General features: G+C 38.9%; 1 protein-coding gene across 1 annotated transcript in view; it reads left to right on the top strand.

Moving 5' to 3' along the window:
* The window catches only part of LAMA4 (laminin subunit alpha 4), a 199,818-nt gene that overhangs the window by 116,908 nt on the left and 62,303 nt on the right, over positions 1-20,607 (top strand). The window contains exons 10-13 of the mRNA XM_044003053.1: positions 6,070-6,237; positions 10,513-10,706; positions 18,062-18,178; positions 19,763-19,911. Coding sequence (XP_043858988.1) covers positions 6,070-6,237; positions 10,513-10,706; positions 18,062-18,178; positions 19,763-19,911 — 628 coding nt within the window. The remainder of the gene's footprint in view (positions 1-6,069; positions 6,238-10,512; positions 10,707-18,061; positions 18,179-19,762; positions 19,912-20,607) is intronic.

Below are 20,607 nucleotides of genomic sequence, written 5' to 3'. Positions count from 1 at the left end.
TTGGTGGGGCAATGAGGGTTAAGTGACTTGCTCAGGGTCACATAGATAGTAAGTGTCAAGTATCTGAGGCTGGATTTGAACTCAGGTCCTCCTGAATCCAGGGCACATGCTTTATCCACTGCTCCATCTAGCTGCCCCCTACGCAAACTAAACTCTTAGGATACATGGCACTTGGGGGAAAAGCATGGAACAAGTTCAAAATCTCTCAGATCTAGTAGAAAGTATCCATATCACAAAGTGCTATGAGCACTTCTGCCTCGCATCTGGTAGTTTTGCTAACTTGGGTATTAACTTGCATAAGTGGTGTCTGTATCTGCAAAAACTGCCTCTCAGTAACTGAGAACAAAGATTTTTTTTTCAAGTATGCATTAGAGTAGAAGGTCACTAAGGGGCAATGTAGATAGAGAGCCAAGAGTTGGGAAGTGCTGAATTCAAATATGGTCTCAGACACTTACTAATCATGTGACTTGGGCAGATCACTTATCCTCAGTTTGCCTCAGTTTCCTCATCTATAAAATAGGGATAATAATAGCACTTACCTCACATGGTTGTCATGAGGATCAAATGAGAGAATAATTTTCACGCACTTAGCCTGCATATTGTTGTTGTTGTTGTTCATGGTCCCATTCTACATGACCCCATTTGGGGTTTTCTTGGCAAAGATACTGGAATGGATTGCCATTTCCTTCTCCAGATTATTTGACAGATGAGGAAACATAGGTAAATAAGGTAAGTGACTTGCCCAGGGTCACACAGCTGGGAAATACCTAGGTTGGAATTGAACTCACGAAGATGAATCTTCCTGAGTCCAAGCCCAGAGCTTTATCCACTGTGCCATCTAGTTGCCACACCTGGCACATAGTAAGTACTACAGCCATTATTATTAACGTTATTGTTGCTGTTATTACCTTTCAACTCTCTGAAAGCATTCTAAGCACACCCACTTTAGTGCCAAAAAACACGATTTTATAAGTTCTCAGGTACAGACTAGGGACAAAAAAGATAAAGTATTCTGGTTAGTGGTTTTTTTTTTCATATTTTCAGGGTCATTATTGTTCTCTACACAAACAGATAAGTGAACAAAAGGAAGTGCATCTCAAAGCACATGAAAGGAAAGAAAACAACAGTGCTAGATTATTGTCTTTATTCCAAAATGTCAAGGACACATCTCAGCCCAATGGCTATATCAAGCTATGATTAAAACATTGGCTGCATTTCCTTTGATGCCTGTTATGTGAAAAACAAATGAAAATTATTTGGAATCTCTCCTACCTGACTCTCTAAGGCTTTTACATTCATATAGAAAACTTGTGGCTTTTGGTCCTTGGTGTTTTAAGGGAATTAATAATCTATTAAGAATGCAGAGGTTAGGGCAGCTAGGTGGTGCAGTGGATAAAACACTGGCCCTGGATTCTGGAGGACCTGAATTCAAATCTGGGCTCAGACACTTGACACTTACAAGCTGTGTGACCCTGGACAAGTCACTTAACCCTCATTTCCCCACAAAAAACAAAAACAAATGCAGAGGCAAGGAAGATGTTTTAGGGTTAGCTAATGGTTTGCTTCAAGCATAGACTAAATGAAGGTCCTCATGTCTTGAACTATTACAATGGCCTCCTAATTGGAATCCCTGTCTCAAGTCTCTCCTATCTCCAATTTGTCCTCCACACTATTGCCAAACTGATCCACCTAAAGCGCAGGTCTGACCATGTCACTCTTCCCTGCTCAAGCAATTCCATTACTTCCCAACTGCCGTGAATTTCAAATATAAACTTGTCTATTTGACTTTTAAAACTCTTAGCAACCTGACCCCAGCCTACCTCTCTAGGGTCCTAATATATTATACCCTTTTAACGACAAGGCAAAGGAGGCTTCCATGCTATTCTTCACACATAACACTTTTATCTCCTGTCTCTGTGCTTTCCAACTGGTTCTTTCTCATTTCTTCTGCCCCTGTTTTCTAGAATCCCTTCCAGCATTCACACCTCAGCTCAAACCTCACCTTACTTATGAAGCCTTTCTTGCTGCTTCGAGTTTTGTATTTATTCTGAGTAAACTTATTTCTGTATATGGTGTCTTTCATTAGAATTATGGATGTGTGTATAATATGCAAGAACAGCTGTTGTTTAATTTTTGGTTTTATATCCTCAGTGCCAAGCACAGTTCTTGGCCCATAGTAAGCACTTAAAAATACTTTTTTTTTTTTTTGGTGAGGTAATTGGGATTAAGTGACTTGCCCAGGGTCACACAGCTAGCAAGTGTTAAGTGTCTGAGGTCAGATTTGAACTCAGGTCTCCCTGACTCCAGGGCCGGTGCTCTATCTACTGTGCCACCTAGCTGCCCTGAAAAATACTTCTTAATGGTTGGATTGAAGGAGAGTAGTGTAAGATACACAGAGGCAGGTAGTACAATGGATAGAACATTAAGCCAGGAGTCAGGAAGACCTGAATTCAAATGTGGCCTCAGACACTTACTAGCTGTGTGACCCTGGGCAAGTCACTTCACCCTGTTTGCTTCAGTTTCTTCATCTGTAAAATGAGCTGGAGAAGGAAATGGCATACCGCTCCAGTATCTTTACCAAGAAAACCCTAAACAGGATCACAAACAGTAGGACACGACTGAACAACAACAAACAAAAACAACATTCTTTCTCAGGCAACATTTGCTCCCAGTTGTGGGTATTTTGAATATTAACTTCAGAGATGGCATAAAATTTATCTGGTCTCACATTTCCTTATATCCTCACAGCCTTCTCAGCAACCATTCTTGCAGTAAAAGCCTCTTCATCTATTTTTCTTTCCCTCCTCCAGTATATATGAATGCTTTATGGCATCCGTGGCGACACTCCTTGTGACTAACAGTCTATAAAATAACTGATGGGGACATGTGAGCTATTATTCACATCCAGCCCAGTGCCCTGATCTAAGCTTGATTTATGGGACTGCAGTGTTTGTTTACCCATCACCCCTCACCAACCACATCAATCATAATAAAGCCCAGAGACCTTTTTATTTATGCTTTGAAGGTAGAATAACTTTCCCTGGTATCTATCCTAGAAAGAGGTGGCAATCACAGAGCATGATGTACTGGTGAGAGGTCTGGCTTGGGAGGCAAGAGGCCTAAGTCTGACATTATCCCTCTATGTGACCCTGATAAAGGCATTTAATCTTTGTAGGGCTTCAGTTTTCTCATCTGTAAAATGAGAAAGTTGGACTACGTGACCTCCAAGGCCCCTTTCAGCTCAAGGATTCTAGGGTTCTGAAACATTCTACCGAGACTGGTTTTCAAATCACTGGAAGGAACATAAAAAGGATGTAAAACTAGAAAGAATCTTCAAGGCTAACCTCTCATTTTACGGATGAAGAAACCAAGGCTCAAGGAAATCAAAGCTATCTATAATGATCAGAAAAATGCTCTAGATCACTATTGATCAGAGAAATGAAAATTAAAGCACTTCTGAGGTATCTCCTCACACCTATCAGAGCAGCAAACAAAAAATGAAAATATTGGAGGGGATGTGGGAAAGCTGGGATACAATCCACTGTTGGTGGAGTTGTGAAATGATCCAGCCAATCTGGAGAGCAATTTGGAACTATTCCCAAAGGGCTATAGAACTGTGCATGCTCTTTGACCCAGCAATACCACTGCTAGGTTTATATCCCAAAGACATCCCTAAAAAGAGAAAAAGGCCTATTTGTATAAAAATATTGATAGCAGCTCTTTTTGTGGTGGCTAAGAATTGGAAATCAAAGGGGGAATGGCTAAACAAGCTGTGGTATATGATGTTGATGGAACATTATTGTGCTACAAGAAATGACAAGCAGGGGGCAGCTAGGTGGCACAGTGGATAAAACACCAGCCCTAGATTCAGGAGGACCTGAGTTCAAATTTGGCCTCAGACACTTGACACTTACTAGCTGTGTGACCCTGGGCAAGTCACTTAAACCTCATTGCCCTGAAAAAAAAGAAAAAAGAAAAAAAAATAAATGACAAGCAGTATGACTTCAGAAAGGCCTGGAAAGACTTGTATGAATTGATGTATAGTAAAAAGAGCAGAACCAAGAAAACATTGTGCACAGAGACAGCAATATTGTTTGATGAAGAGCTGTGAATGACATAACTATTCTCAACAATGCAATGATCCAAGACAAACCCAAAGGACTATTGATGAAACATACTATCCCCCTCCAAAGAAAGAACTGATACTCATGGAACACAGACCAAAGCATGCTATTTTTCACTTTCATTTTTTTCTTTTATTTAAGTGTTCATGTACAAAATAACAAATATGGTAATGTTTTACATAGTCATATATGTATAATCCATAACTGATTGCTTGCCACCTCAGGGAGGGGGGAAAGGAGAGAGGGAGGGAGGGATAAAAATTGAAACTCAAAAAGATAAATAAAAATGTTTATTACTTTAAAAAAATGAAACTGAGGCTCAGAAAAAATAAGTGACTTTCCCAGGGTCAGTATGTATCTGAGGCAAGATTTGAACTCAGGTCTTCCTAAGCACTTAGAACCATTGCCTGGCACATAGTAGGTGCTTAATGATTGGTTGTTGACTGACTGACTGGCTGACTTTAAACTCATCACTTTTATCTAGTGTACTATCTAGCTCCCTCAAAGTGCCAATCCAACCCCATACTTGCAAAAGATTTTCCTCTACAATCTACTAGGAAGAAAAAAATATTCACACATAAGTACAAAGTATATACACAGTGATTTTGAAAGGTAGAACTGACAACTGGAGTAATCAGGAAGTCTCTTAATCAAATGGCTCCAGAACAGAGGTGAGTATGGAAGGAAGCAAGGGGTTCCAAGAGGCAGAGGTGCAGAGAAAAGGCACTTAAGCATGAGGGACAGCTTAGACAAAGGCCCTAAAGTGGGAAATGAAATATCATGTATAAAGTAGAGCAGGTGGGCCAGTATGATGACAGCTTTTTGTATATTGGGAGAATCGTATGTAACTGGCCTGAAAAGGTGATGATGGTAGTAGTAGTGGTGGTGGTGGTGGTGGTAGTAGTAGTAGCAGCTAACATGTGCCAGGCACTGTGCTAAACACATTAGAAATATTACCTCATTTAATCACCACAACAACCCCAGGAAGTAGATGCTATTATCTACATTTTACAGATGAGAAAAATTGGCAAACCAAGGCTAAGGGACCTAAGTGTCTGAGGCCATATTTGAATTCAGGGCTTCCAGAATGCAGGCCCAGAACTCTATCCACTCTGCCCCTTGTCAGATGCTGAAGGCCTTTAAATGTCAACAAGATAAGTTTATATTTTATCCTAAAGGCAATGAGAAGCTCTAAAAAGCTTCCTGAGCAGGGGAGTCATAAAGGGAGATGAGAGCTATACTTTAGGAATATCAATTTGGCAACTGAATGGAGGATAAATTGGAGTGTGGAGAGACACCACATAAATTACACTCAGCCCATCAGAATATTTTTCCATATATTTGTATTTCAGAGAAAGTACTGATTAGCACTGCGTGATTAGTGTATCTTAAATATTAGCAGTCTTGGCCCACTGCAGAAAAACAGTAGACAGACACCATGCAAATTTGTCATTCCTTCAATTCCAATCTAGAAGTACCATGATTGAATCTGGAAAGAGCAGCTAATTGTTTTGATTCTCTCTATCCTTGGACCATACTGGTCCACTTTTGTTCTATTAATTTGCTAAGTAAATAGACTACGCTATGCATAATACCAGCACGAGCAATTTTGATGCTAGAATAGGCTGCCCAAAGAGATAATTTATTCCTCACTAGTGCAGGTCTTCATAGTTAGCCTGGATGATTCCTTGTCAGGAAATGTCATAATGGTCATATATGAGTTGCAGTCACTGGAGTACTTTGCAAATGGTGTTATTTGCTATATGGATGCTCCTGAAAAAGGCACTGGAACAGAACCAAGCTCCCATGGCACTGTCATCCCTGGCCATCACTTACAATCCCAGATGTCTTTTGGCACCCCTACAGCACAATTTAAAAATAACTAGACAGGCTTTCCCTGCTGCTTTTCTCTACACTCAAAACGAACATCTGTTCTTTCTTTCAGAGATCAACAGCAAGATGTTGTATTATGGAGTCCAGCAGGACCTTAGTCCAGAAGAAATCTCCCAAAAGCTCTCGGTAGCAGAGGACATGCTGGAGGAAATCAGACGCCGAAAACCCTTCCTCCTTCAGCGGGAGCGTGCAGATGAAGAGGCTGATGAAGCACAAGAGTGTAGGTTTTGGGGCAACTAGGTGGCACAGTGGATAGAGCACCAGCCCTGGATTCTGGAGGACCTGAGTTCAAATCCGGCCTCAGACACATAACACTTACTAGCTGTGTGACCCTGGGCAAGTCACTTAACCCCAATTGCCTCACTTAAAAAAAAAAAAAAGAGTTTAGGTTTTGATATCTCTGACTGCTCTTCCTTGAGCCTGACTGTTGGTCTGTCCTGGAGAGGAGGTGGTTTCCTATGAAATGTACTCACACCCTGGCATTCTCAGAATGAGGGGCACTGACTGCTTCTGCTGCCACTTGTAATGGCCACTTGTTGTCATGGGTGCAGTGGAACCAGAAATAGCTTTGCCTACCTGCTATTTGATCAACTTGATTCAACCCAACGCAAACAATTAGGAAGTGCTCACATAGGACATGCAAAGCAGCATGGGAGGCACTGTGGGAGACAGGTCCAAAGTTTCCCTAAGACAAGTTCCCAGGAGTTGGTAGTCCTGTAGAGAGGGGGCTTAGAGATATCCATCAATAGCTCTCTCTCTCTCTCTCTCTCTCTCTCTCTCTCTCTCTCTCTCTCTCTCTCTCTCTCTTTCTCTCTCTCCCCCTCTCCCTCCCTCCCTCCCTCCCTCTTCCTCTCCCTCTCTCATTGAGTATGTATATGTATGACTATTTTATATATACATATATGTATATATGCATATGTATATACACACATATGTTATTACAACTATTTGTGGATGTCTGTAATCTATAACTACACATATATACACATATATCTGTACATGTGTACATATACCTATATATACATATGTGTGTATATACATGTATTTAAAAAAAACAGAGTAAGGGAATAATAAGGACACTTGCTCTAGCATCAAAGAATCTGGGTTCAAGTGTCTCTGACACAACTCTTGTGATTCTGGGAAAATCCTTTAACATGTCTGTCCTATTCCAAACTCCCTCTCCCTGCTGCCAGCCTCAGTTCTCTCATTTGTAAAATAAGAAAATTAAGCTAGATAGCTTCTGAGGTCCCTTCCAGCTCTAGGTCTATGATCTTAAGATTTGAGGTGTGAAGGGGGCGGAAGGAAAGGAAAGAAGTATTTATTAAGCATGTTAATGCTAAAATTCTAGCTAGTCTGTCTAAAATATCTAATGAGTGGTCACAAATAAATTATAAGCTTTAGCAAGAGTTAGGCTTTTAAGCATTTATTAAGGAGAATAAGAATTTGGTAAAGAGAGAAGGAAAGACCTACATTCATCTATCTATTAAAGGGAGAGTGCATTTCTAGCTCTGGTCTCCACCAGAGTCCACAGGAAAGAGCCCGAGTCAGAGCACCAGGCTCCCCCTTCTTCCTCCCACAAGCAAACGTTACTTCCTGACGCCAAAGAAAAGACGCATGGTCTTGCCCTCGAAGACCTTCACCTCATGGCGGAGCTTTTCTACAGCAAGTCTCCAGCATGTGGGATCATTCCAATCGTTACAAGCACCTACTATGTGCCAGTCACTTGCTAAGCATTTTACAAATACCATCTGATTTGAATCTGACAACAGCTGCCCTTTTGTAGTTGAGGAAACTGAGGCAGACAAAGGTTATATGACTTGCCTAGGGTCACACAACTAGTAAGTGTCTGAGGCAGAATTTGGACATAGGTCTTCCTGAGCCCCAAGCAATTCTCTATCCTCTGCACCACCTAGGTGCCCATGTTAGAACAGAAAACTCATTGCTACTGATATAGATGATCAGTAAAGATTCCACAGGGAAGGTAGCCTCTGAGCCAGACTTTAAAGAATAGGGAGAAATTCAATAGGGGACAGTAGGATACTTCAGGCATAGGAAATAATCCAGAGTATATATGTCCCATGGAAAATAGAACATCTCTCTGATTTAGACAAATTAAAGCATGCAGTGATTTCAATTTACTGTGCCTCATGAGGAGATCTTCATCAGCAGTGGGGTCTGCCCCCCCCTTAGAATGTTTTCCTTGTTGTTTTCAGAGCTTTGTAAATTGGCCAGTGAATGCATCTATCCAATTTCATAAGTGCACAGAGAATACCTTCTTTGATTTCGTGATGCAACTGCCTCTATTGTCCACATTCTAAAGTGGTAAGATAAAATGCAATACATGAGTAGGACAGATCACAATTCACTCAAAAAAAGCGCTGGAACAGGAGAATGTAGACAAAGTATACATTTTTTTTCTTGAAGATGTGGGGACCAATTTTTAATTAGAGAGTGTTAGCTAAGTGGCTCACCATAAATATTGGAGCAAGGAAGGAGACTGGCAGCCTCCCTCAAAACAGAACAGGATTTATTTTAACAAGAATGAACTTAAAACAAAAAACACAAACAGGATCAGTAGGATCAAGGGAAAGGAAATAAAATGGGGAAAGGGAAATTATACAACCTGAAAAAATACCACCGCCCAGGAATCAGCTGAGAATACACAGCCCCGCTCCTGTCACCTTCCAGCTTCCAGCTAGAATGGTGAATTCTCCTCCTTCCTCCCAGCAAACCCCAGCAGCCCCCAACCAATTAGCTGGCCGCTCTGAAAGTCACATGACTGCCCTCACTAGGCTTCCAATCATTATAATTTTGCCAGGCTCATGTAGGCGTCGTCAAGTGGTGCCAGCACCATGTCGACAGCTACAACCAGTGGGCGGAGCACCGTGCCATTTGCAGAGCCCTATAGGCCAGTGCACTTGCCGAGGTTTTTTGTTTTTTGTTTTTTTTTAAATTCTAGCCAAAAGATGGGGTCATAAAAACCTCAAGTAACAATTAATTCTTTACAAAGAGAAGCAATAACAACAAGCAGTTTATATTTCTATAAAGCATTTAAGGTTTCCAAGTAAGAGCTCATCATATTTATTTTGTATTTAAGGTTTGCAGTTCCTTCAAGTAGTACAAGAATTATTATTCCTCTTGCACAGAGAGTGAAACTGAGGCTCTGGAGGTTTAGCAACTATCCCAATGACCCATAATTCATGGTCAGAAAGCCAGGATTTGAATTCAGGTTTCCTGACCCCAGATCTGTGTCCCTCAAACTTCACCAAAATATACTTCTAACCATTTTACCAAATTTATTTTATATAAAGTATAAGAATGTACTATAATTTTCTTCAAAGATTCTTTCTCTTTTCATTACATAACAAAATATTGATGGTTAGTTAGGACCTAACACAGGGAGTAAGTGGTTGCTGCTAAATTCGTGGGAGAAGAAGCTAAATAAATAATTAAGCTGAATAAAGAACAGAAAACAGATGGCTAACAGGACATTTTTACCCCTTCTTTGCAGATATATTGCCAGCCAACTAGCTCTCTATAATTCCATCAGTAAAAATCATAATAATTCCTGTTCTCCCATGTGATTAAATAAGTGATAGTTGACAGAATAAATAATTAGCATAACATAAAATAAATAATTAGTATATATTTAAATTAAGCATAAACGACTGTTTTCATGTAAAAAATAATAAGCTAGATAGAAGAAATATTCAAATCCTAAATTTGGTAGCTTATTTCTAGATCCAAGTATACATGTTGAGGAACAATTATACTCTTCCTGTATGCTATGCAATCCCCGAACCCTTCCAAATACCATTACCTTAACCATAACAAAACAATTAACATTTATATAACATTTAATGTTTACAAACTACTTTATGAACATACATATCCCATTTGTTCCATGCAAACCTATAAAATTTCCAGGGTAGATATTATTATCCCTACTAATGAGTAAACTGAGATTCAGATTAAATTATTTACCCATCATCCCAAAGTTTAGTAAAGTAATGGATCCAGGACTCAAACCCAGGACAAAATGCTAGACTTGGAAGGGAATAGCGAACCAGTGAAGTGTATTGAGATGAGGGATGGTACAACCAGATCCATGCATGAATTAGAAAAAATTTATCTGGAAGTTGGATGAAGGATGGGTTGGATCAAGCATATGAATCTTGAAATCAAATCTCTGAATCTTGAAATTAAGACAGAGAAGAATCTGAGCCTGGTCTCTATCATTATGACATAATTGTAGAGATCAAAAATTTCTAATGAGTCTGATTGACAATGGCTTATCACAACTTCTGCATAAGCAGAAGGGCCTGAATTTAACCCTTTCATATACCCCCACCTCAAGGAACCATTACATCAAGAGATTGCTGGCACCTTTGCTTTGTAGAAGATCATTGATTAAGCATGCTTATAAGCTGAATTTTTCTAAATGCCAGATAGAATATAAGGAATGAACTTAGTTTCTTGTTGTGATTTTTCTCAGTGTTATCCCTCGCCGAAAACTGGCAACGGCTCCACAATGACACAAGGTCACTGTTTCCTGTTGTATTAGAACAGCTTGATGACTATGATGCCAAGTTGTCAGAACTTCAAGAGTCGCTGGATGAGTCTCTTGACCGTGTCAGAGATGCTGAGGACATGAACAGGGCCAATGCTGCCAGACAACGGGACAATGAGGTACAATAGAACCCTGAAAAAAATAACCATATGAACCCATATCTGCTCTGATGTTCCGTTATTGTTGTTACTGAGTTGTTTCAGTCACATACAACTCTTTGTGACCCCATTTGGGGTTTTCTTGGCAGAGATACTGGAGTAGTCTGCCATTTCCTTCTCCAAGTCATTTTACAGATGTGAAAACTGAAGCAAACTGTTTAAGTGACTTGCCCAGGGTCAAAAAACTAGTATGTGTCTGAGGCCAGCTTTGAATGCATGAAGATGAGACTTTCTGATTCTAAGCTCAGTGCTCTATCCACTGTGCCACCCAGCAGACTGATGTTCCATTAGGAAGGAATAAAGAGAACTGAAAGCAGATAATATTACAGAGAAATGTGGATAGTAATGTGACAAATATCAATAATTTTTATTTTTCTAAATAATTATGTATAGTATATATGTATAAATATATGTATATACACATGTATAGATATAGATGTATAGATACTTGTGTAGGTGTACATATGTAAGTGCAGCTAGGTAGCACAATGGATAGAGAAGCAAGCCTAGAGTCAGAAAGACCTGAATTTTAAAATGGTCTCAGACACTTACTGGCTGTGTGACCCTGAGCAAGTTACTTTGCCTTGTTTGCCTCAGTTTCCTCATCTACAAAATGAGATAGAGAAGGAAATGGCAAATCACTCCATTATCTTAGCCAAGAAAACTCCAAATGGAGCCATGAAGATCTGGATAGAGTGGAAACAACTGAAATATATATATGTGTGTGTGTGTGTGTGTGTGTGTGTGTGTGTGTATACATACACCTATATACCTAAACATATATACATGTACACATATATACATGCATACATACATATAAATATTCATGCATATATATATACATACATATATACATATATATGTGTACATATATATGGGGGCAGCTAGATGGAGCAGTGGATAGAGTACCGGCCCTGGATTCAGGAGGACCTGAGGTCAAATCCGGCCTCAGACACTTGACACTTACTAGCTATGTGACCCTGGGCAAGTCACTTAACCCCAACTGCCTCACCAAAAACAAACAAACAAAAAACAAAAGTATACACAAATATATATCTATGTATCTATATGTATCTATTGTGATGTTTAAAAATCTATATTTTGTGATCACCCTAAATTAGAAGCTTCAGCACCAGTCTTTGGGCATTAAACATTTATTAAAGCATACAGGTATTAACATGGAGTTCAGAAAGTTAAGAAAAGGTCTATCTAGCCTAGAGTTCAAGCCTGGTTGGGTTCTTCCTCAAGTCCTCCTCCACGAGCCTGCTTTAATCAGGAACTCTCCAGCAAGCTGATTGTGGAAGCTTTTTATAGGTCTGAAGCAGAGGTGGTCTTTACACACTGCTTCAAGCTGATTGGTTGTTGTCATCCAAATCCATTGGTTTTGAAGGTGTTCTCAAATTGAGTTCACAGTCTAGCTTCTGAGAACAATACCTTCTTAAGGGCTAGCCAGGTGTGATTACAATGCGGTTAATTTGAAGTAGGCTAATCAGCAGTCAATCACTCTCACTTGATTCAATCAGTCTAGATTAATCTCCAGGTGGGTCCTTGAGTATCTGCTAAATCCCATTATTTCATCACACTATGTATCTATATATGTGTGTGTATATGTGTGTATATATGCATGTGTATATGTGTACATAATTTTTTTCAAAACTATCATCCTCTAATAAACAGATAAAATGAGGTATTCACAACATGTTTTGCATACCTTAAAGCATAATATAAATGCTAGCTAAGTCTTAACTATAATCCTGCCTGCTGTAAGAAGCTTTTCCTACTCCTTCATTTTGGGGGACGTAAGTGTGGGAGGTTGTATCCCCAGTGCTTAGCACAGTGCCTGGAACATAGTAGACATTAATAAAGTTGGTTGACTAGTCAGATGGAGTTGAACAATTCCACCAGAATCCTGTTTGTGTAAGAAGAACCAGGAATAAACCCAGCAGATATAATTCAGATAACCAAGGTGCTAGACTGGATCAGAGCTCTGTCACCTCTTTATTACTGTACCTCTTACTACCTCTACTGAGATATGCTATTTATATGAATATAGTAGCAGCAAGACCAACCCAACACCCATTCATTCACTTGTCATTGACAACAAAAGGGAGAGTAATGAAGACCAATTCTGTGAGTCCAACAGCCAACCTCAACACTTCTCTTACAACTCAACTCTGGCCAGATACCTTTCTTACACATTGAGAGCACATTCTGTTTTCACTTTTGTCTTTTTTTCCCCAGCATCTGCTAAAGGAGATGACATACAGTGGACACTTATGCTTATTGAGTTGAATCTGGAATACTGGCCATTTACCTCATTCTTCTATACCTCTGAATCATGGTTCATATTGTTTTATTCTTCTTGAAATGTCACCCTACTTCACCACTGCCTATATAAATAACACCTATCCTTCTTTTCACATCTAACTCATGTTTCCTTCTCCATGACTATCCCCAATTACCTCACTAAAAATGATCTCTTGTCTCTTATTCACTTTCACAACTAATAGTTGGTACCATTCAGCTGCTGCTAACCATATATTATCCATACATAATAGTAATTTGTGTTCATAACATTCCTATTAGATTGTGAGGTCCTCTATGGCAGAGACTTTATATTTTGCACATCTTTTGAGTAAATGCTCAATAACTATTTCTTCAAGGACCAAAGCATCTTCGAACATTATGAAATACTTATTCATATGTAATTGCTATACTAATTGCAGAGAATGTCAGGAAAGTCTTCTGTGGGTTTTTTTGAGGGGGGGTTGGTTTGTTTGTTTGGGTTTGTTTTTGTTTGTTTTTGTTTTGTGGGGCAATGAGGGTTAAGTGATTTGCCCAGGGTCACACAGCTAGTAAGTGTCAAGTATTTGAGGTCGGATTTGAACTCAGGTCTTTCCAAATCCAGGGCCGGTGCTTTATCCACTGGGCCACCTAGCTGCTCCCAACAGTCTTCTGTTTAAACTAGAATGTATGTTTCTTGTGGGCAGGAAATATTTTTAGTTTTTATTTTTCATTTTGTATCCCCAGTGTCTCATACAATGTGTGGTATGTATCAGGCACTTAATAAATGCTGGGTGAATGAATGAGTGAATGAAGGAATAAAATCATTGGTATCCATCAAGCAGGTTTACACAACACTTTTAGATACTGAAATCAGAAAAATTCCATTTCTTGAAAAACTAACACAGTTGACACTTCACTAAAACAGACCACCTTTTTTTTCTAATTAATAAATTCAAATTAGTTTGCTTTGGCTAAAGTGAAATTTGACTTCATAACTTTTACAGAGGTCTTTACATTCCTTTATTTGACTTGTTCCTGTCCTATAGGGCAACGACTTTATGTGTTCTCAAAGAATGGCACCAATGAATGACAGAGGTCAACAGAGACAAGAATGACAAGATTTCTGTTTATGTGCCTTTTCAACAATGTTGCTTCAGTACACACCAAGAATAATGTTGTATTGCACTTGGCTTGATGTATATAAACAGTATCAACACAATAGAAAATCTCATTATATTTTTCATCTCTCCTGGTCATTGCCTTCAAGGGTAAATGGCCAGTGATGGGTTTTATCAGCTGAATAAAGCTTCAGTATTAAAATTTAGAAACTGGTCTTTAGAAAGTGTAAGAATCCTCAAAAATAGAAATTCCCTTTGTGTTGGCTTTCCATTATTCTTCTAGTTTCTTAGCAAAACCAGCAGACCACTCCTCCCATGTGTGGCATAAAGCCTGAAGCATGCTGAATGTTATAGTAATTATGCTGTAATATGCAAATATTAGCTTCATTTTCCACACTTATTCTTTATTGCTTTGTAATTCTTTAAAGAGGATACAGATTTCTTTCATGAGGACCTTGTCATTTCAATAGCCTTTGTTTAATACTGTAGAGAGGTGGTGTAATGATTAGTGAGCCAGCCTGGAAGCCAGGAATTTCTGAGATTAGGTTCTGACTTTGCTATATTTTGGATATGTGACCTTGAGCACGTCACTTAAGTAACTCTCTAAGACTATGAATTGCATTAAGTGTCCATTGACACTGGTATAAAAAGTTTCCTCATCCAGAAATCCCCTATGAGTATTATCTAGTTGTTTAATGCTATGTGAAAAACTGAAAAGAAACTTCTTTATTAACTTGAAAAATGTATCAATCCTACTTCAGGACAGTTATACTATGCTATAATGTACAGTTGGGATAGATCAACAATCGACTTTAGAAAATTAACCACAAATGTTTCTTCAAAGTCCCATTTCAGGCTGTCATCCAAGAGAAACGACCCTAAATGAGCTAAATCATGCAAATCATCCCAGAGAGTAGCAAACTATATAATTAAAATAGTAAAAAGCTTATTTCTACTCTCTTCCTTGTCAATCAATGAGTTGGTCAATAAGCATTTATTAAGTGCTAACTTCATACAATAGTAAGAACAGTAACAATGCACTGAGGTTATAAATGAGGGGAGGGAAGGGAAAGAAGGAGAGAGGGAGGAGAGGAGGGGAGAGGAGAGGAGAGAAGAGGAGAGGAGAGGAAAGGGGAGTGCGAGAGGAAAGGATGGAAGGAAAGACAGAAGAGATGGAAGGAAGGAGGGAGGGAAGAGAGAAAGGGAGGAAGGAAGGGAGGAAGGAAGGAAGGAAGGGAGGAAGGGAGGAAGGAAGGAAGGAAGGAAGGAAGGAAGGAAGGAAGGAAGGAAGGAAGGAAGGAAGGAAGGAAGGAAGGAAGGAAGGAAGGAAGGAAGGAAGGAAGGAAGGAAGGAAGGGAGGGAGGGAGGGAGGGAGGGAGGGAGGGAGGGAGGGAGGGAGGGAGAGAATGAGGGAGAGAAGGAGGGAAGGAGGAAAAAACAAACAAACATTTACTAAGTGCTTACTGTATGCCAGGTACTGTTCTAAACCCTGGAATTACAAATATAAAACAGAATCCCTGTGGAGCTAAGAGTGAAGTGGATTATCTTTCTGTCATCACAGGCTGCTACTGATTGAACTCCTATGATGACAAAAGTATAGGTCTGATGTAAACATGTAGCCATGCAGCGCCTTTCCTGTGGGAAGAGAAGTGGATAAAAAAAAATGCCCTCCTTGTATGGTGGTGGTTGTGGAGTTGGGATGAGGCTGTTGGGAGGAAGGGAGACATTTTGTCTGTTTTGTCAGATAGCAATGTACTTAAAGTAAGTGGGGACCCACATTCCATTTCCACTTAATCAGGGATGGCTCTGTGGAGAAAAATGGAAGTGAAGACAGCTTAGAAGGAAGGCTTAAATATGCAAATAGCTAATTATCCTGTAGAGGTGCTAATGTTTTCTGGTCTGGAATGGTGCCTTTGTGAATACTTTTAACTTAAGGGCTTACAACTACAATTAAAATTGTCATTTCACAAAATAACCTCTTATTCTTCACTGTGATCAAATGAAAAATCAATATTTGACTTTTCACCTCTAAAGTTCAGTCCTGTTGAACTCAACAAATGGCAAGTAAGTCTTAACCCTTTCAACACCACTATCCTCTGTAGATCTCAAGAGGCCATACTTGAGAAGAGCTAGGTTAGGGGGCAGCTAGGTGGTGAAGTGGATAAAGCACTAGCCCTGGATTCAGGAGGACCTGAGTTCAGATTCAGCCTCAGACACTTGACACAACACTTATTAGCTGTGTGACCCTGGGCAAGTCACTTAACTCTCATTGCCCCACAAAAAAAAATTAAATTACTTTGAGAAGAGCTAGGTTACTCAGCTCTCTGCTCTCTCTAGGTTCATACAGTTTCCTCACCAGGCCATGTTGCACCAGGCTGCTACTCCTTCCCTACTCCTCCAAACCCATTCCACAACTTTCCGTCTTTACTTTGAAAACTGTAATTGAATCAACACTACCAGTCCCTTAGGGAAAGCCCATGTGATTTGGCTGTCTTCTTGTTCTACTTACTGTCCCTGTGACTTCCCAGATCATAACTGCCTTCTCTGGATACCATTCCCCTGTATGTGCCATCTCTTCTATTAGAATGTAAACTACCTAAGAGCAGGGACTATCTCACTTTTATATTTGTATTCCCAGATTAGCACAGAAATAAACACTTAATAAATGTTCTTCATTCAATCACTCCTTATATTTGTTGTCTCTCAAGTCAAGTCAATAAGCATTAAAGCACTCTGCTAAACTCTGGAAATACTAATAAAAGCAGAAAGAAAGACATTCCCTGCTGGGGGAGCTAGAAAGAGGGGTTTGAGGAGATGAAGGAACTGGGGGTGAGGGGCAGGACAGAGATGTAGAAAAACTCTAGAGGAGAGTAAGTAATAAGATCTAGATATGGATAAAGACACGGGTGGACATAGAGGTTCTGGGAAGAGCCAGTCAAACAGAGAGAGAGTCCACAGAGTAATTACAATGTGTGAAGTTCTGAGATGAGATTCCAGGGTGGAAAGGACAGTGTTTGGTACTTAGTAAGAAGTATTTAATAAGTGACTCCGTTCATTCATTCACTTGCTACATTTAAAAATCTTTGTTGCTTTCAAATCTCAAATGTATTTGGGGACTTTTAGAATCCCTTTTAGAATCATAAAATGCCTGTTACTAGAGTCGACTAGACACTACATCTGAAGGTAGAACTGAAAGTATTTACGAAAACCTGAGCAATTAGCCTTTCCGTATGCTTTCTGAGAATCCATTGACATTAGAAAGCACTCACAGGGAATTTGGAGCAAGAATAGATTTCGACAAACCAACCTTTAAATAATAGAGGCATTTACGGGGCAGCTAGGTGGCGCAGTGGATAAAGCACCGGCCCTGGATTCAGGAGTACCTGAGTTCAAATCCGACTTCAGACACTTGATACTAGCTGTGTGACCCTGGGCAAGTCACTTAACCCCCATTGCCCCGCAAAAAAAACAAAAAAAAATCAATAGAGGCATTTACGACTTTCAATTAAGATGGTATTTTACCTAAGGCTAGTACTTTATATATGCTTTAATTAAAATTAGCATTTTTAAACTAGCCATATATACATATATGTATATTTATATTATATATAGTACATATATTTTGCATACACTTTAATTAGGGTTAGTATTTGATATACGCATTGAAGTATGGAAGTAATTAAGACTTAGCCTTTATACTTTCTATTTATATTTAGCAACCTCAATCTATTGTACTATGTAATATTGTTAAATAAGAAATCAGAGCTCTATTTTTATTCCTGTGATTCCTTTGCACTCCTTGATGTCATAAGGACACAAATTCTTATCAAAATCTCTAACTCCTACTTTTAGGTTACCTAATTTTTTTAAAGACCAATTTTTCTTCCTCTTTCCTGTATTCTCTCTTCCCAGAAACAACATGAAAGAGTCAAAGAAGAAGTAAAGATGGTGAACAATTCTTTGAGTGAGAGCGCAGACTCTCTGGAAATCCCTCGTCTGACCATCTCTGAACTAAGTGACGTAATAAAGGTAACTAACTATCTGGGTCAACTGAGTATGTGATTACAGGGTACTTGGGAAACTGGGCAACTCAGAGGGAGAAAAAAATTAAGTTAAAATCTGATTAGTTAATATTCTGGGAAAAAAAGTGAATTAGTTGATTCCTGGTCAAACCACATCTAAAATATTTTGTGCAGTGCTGGGTACCACATTTTTAAAGGGACATTGATTATTTGGAAAGCAGGCAGAGGAAGGCAACCAACATGATGAAGTGTCATGTGAGAATCACTTGAAGGAACTGGTTGTTTTTAACCTGATAAAGAGCAGACTTAGAAGGAACATAGCAGCCTTCTCCTATGTTTGAATGACTATCAGCTGGAAAAGAGATTAAACTTGTTTTGTTTGTCCCCCAGGGGCAAAACTAGGATCCATGACTAGAAATTGCAGTCTGTCCATGGATAGAGCACTGAAATTAGAGTCTGAGAGACTTGGGTTTGATCCCTATCTCAGATTATAATTGGCTTTGCTTGTGACTCTTGGAAAATGCCTTAACTTCGCTCATGATCAGTTTCTTCATCTGTAAAATGAGGGTGTTGGCTTATATGATCTTTAAAGTCCCTTCCAGTTTTGATCCTGTGATTTGTAAAATGAGAAAAATAATAACATCTATTTCATAGGCTTATGAATATCCAATGAGATAATGTTTGTAAAATGCTTTGAAAACCTTAAAGAACTATATAAATGTTGGCTATTATTGTTATTAGCAATAATAATAATGGAAGGGAGTTGATCTTTCATAGAGATGATCACAGAAAAGGGATAGAAAATGAGATGGTTATATATAAATGCAGCCACGCAAAGAGATCTAAAGATCCCTTTAGATACAAGTTAGTCCTTTGAATTAACCTCCATGGGAGAAAGAATGATAGATTATGCCTCTGGATGACTTTTACAAGCCAGTTCACCGAGTCCCAGAGAGAGACTCAAAGAGAAATCTAGCTCTTGACTTTACAAGAAAACATGGGGAGCTGTAGAAAGGCACCTGAAATTGGGAAAGCAGAAAGAAGCAAAGAAAGGGGTCAGCCGTCTAGGAGTCATGCTGTTTGAATCATTTAGGCATGAGGTATTTGGGGGCAGAAACTATGTAGCTGAAATTACCTTTCAGACTTACAGACTACCTGGGGTGGTAGTCCTTTTTCTCTTTGAACTTCTTCATGGGCATCTGAAGCTTTTTTTTCCTCTGGTCTCGGGAAAAGTATGTCTACCTTACATGTTTTAAATACTTACTTCTTTATAAATAGTGGTAAACACTGCTATTTCATGGTGGGGGTATATTTTTGGAAATACAGTTGAAAGGAACAAACTATGGGGGAAATATTCCCAGAGAGTGGACAGAACTAGCTTTAACACTGTAGTATTTTTCCAGAAGTTCTGTCCCTGACTGGGGGCTCAGAGCTAGCAGCAAAGACAATTATGGATTATTTGATACTACTTCCCACCCAGAGTAGAAACAGTGTGTGTGGGGTATGTGTGTGTGTGTGTATGTTCTAGGAGTAATAATTTTGAAGTTCTATTAAATTTTTTTATTAATTTTCATCTTGATATTTTCTTTAGAATGCATCAGGGATTTATGCAGAAATAGATGGAGCCAAAAAAGAGCTACAAGATAAACTCTCCAATTTGACTACCCTCAATCATGACTTGGTCCAGCGGGCTGTAGAGCATGCACAGGACCTTCAGCAACAGGCTGAAGAACTAAATAGGTAATTTCTTGCTGTCATAAGCTCTCACCAATGTGAGACCAGGACATGCCACTTAAAATATATTCTCTAAAGACATCAAGCAATTCCATAAGTTCACATCCTCTTATCAGCCATTCTTTTTATACAAAGAGGTTAACTTTCCATACCCAAGACATTGAGTGAAACTAATTGGGAATTAGGAATAAAACTGACTTCTACTAAGTACTAGAGCCATTCAACTATGCCCAGCAGGAACAGTTTGATTTCAACACCTATTAAGAGAAAATCAATTGACAATTTTCCTTATAACACCTTATAGAGTGCCATGTACCCTTTAGGCAATCAATAAATGTTAACTAAATTGTAGTGAATGAAATTAGAATTGACTTTATGAACCTGAAGCAACAGAAAAACAATGATAACATTATAGCAAGGACCAGAAAACTAGAAATTATAAATAAGAACAGGTAAAGCTGATGGATAAAAGAAGAAATAATATTGGTTTTCACATTTTCATAGAAAACTTAAACCAACTCCTTATTATCAAGAATTTTTAATGTTTTCACATTTTATTTTATTATCATTTTTAAAGCTCTGCACTTTCAGATCACTCCAGGGTATAGGGTACACAAATTTTTTTAATTGATATCTTAGTTTTGAGAAATATTTCATTTAGCCTATGTACACAGAGAACATTTATTAAGGGATTTCTGGTGG

This window comes from Dromiciops gliroides, chromosome 4, assembly GCF_019393635.1.
Source record: "Dromiciops gliroides isolate mDroGli1 chromosome 4, mDroGli1.pri, whole genome shotgun sequence".
Classification (NCBI taxonomy): Eukaryota; Metazoa; Chordata; class Mammalia; order Microbiotheria; family Microbiotheriidae; genus Dromiciops; species Dromiciops gliroides.
This window is presented reverse-complemented; position numbering and strand designations above follow the sequence as displayed.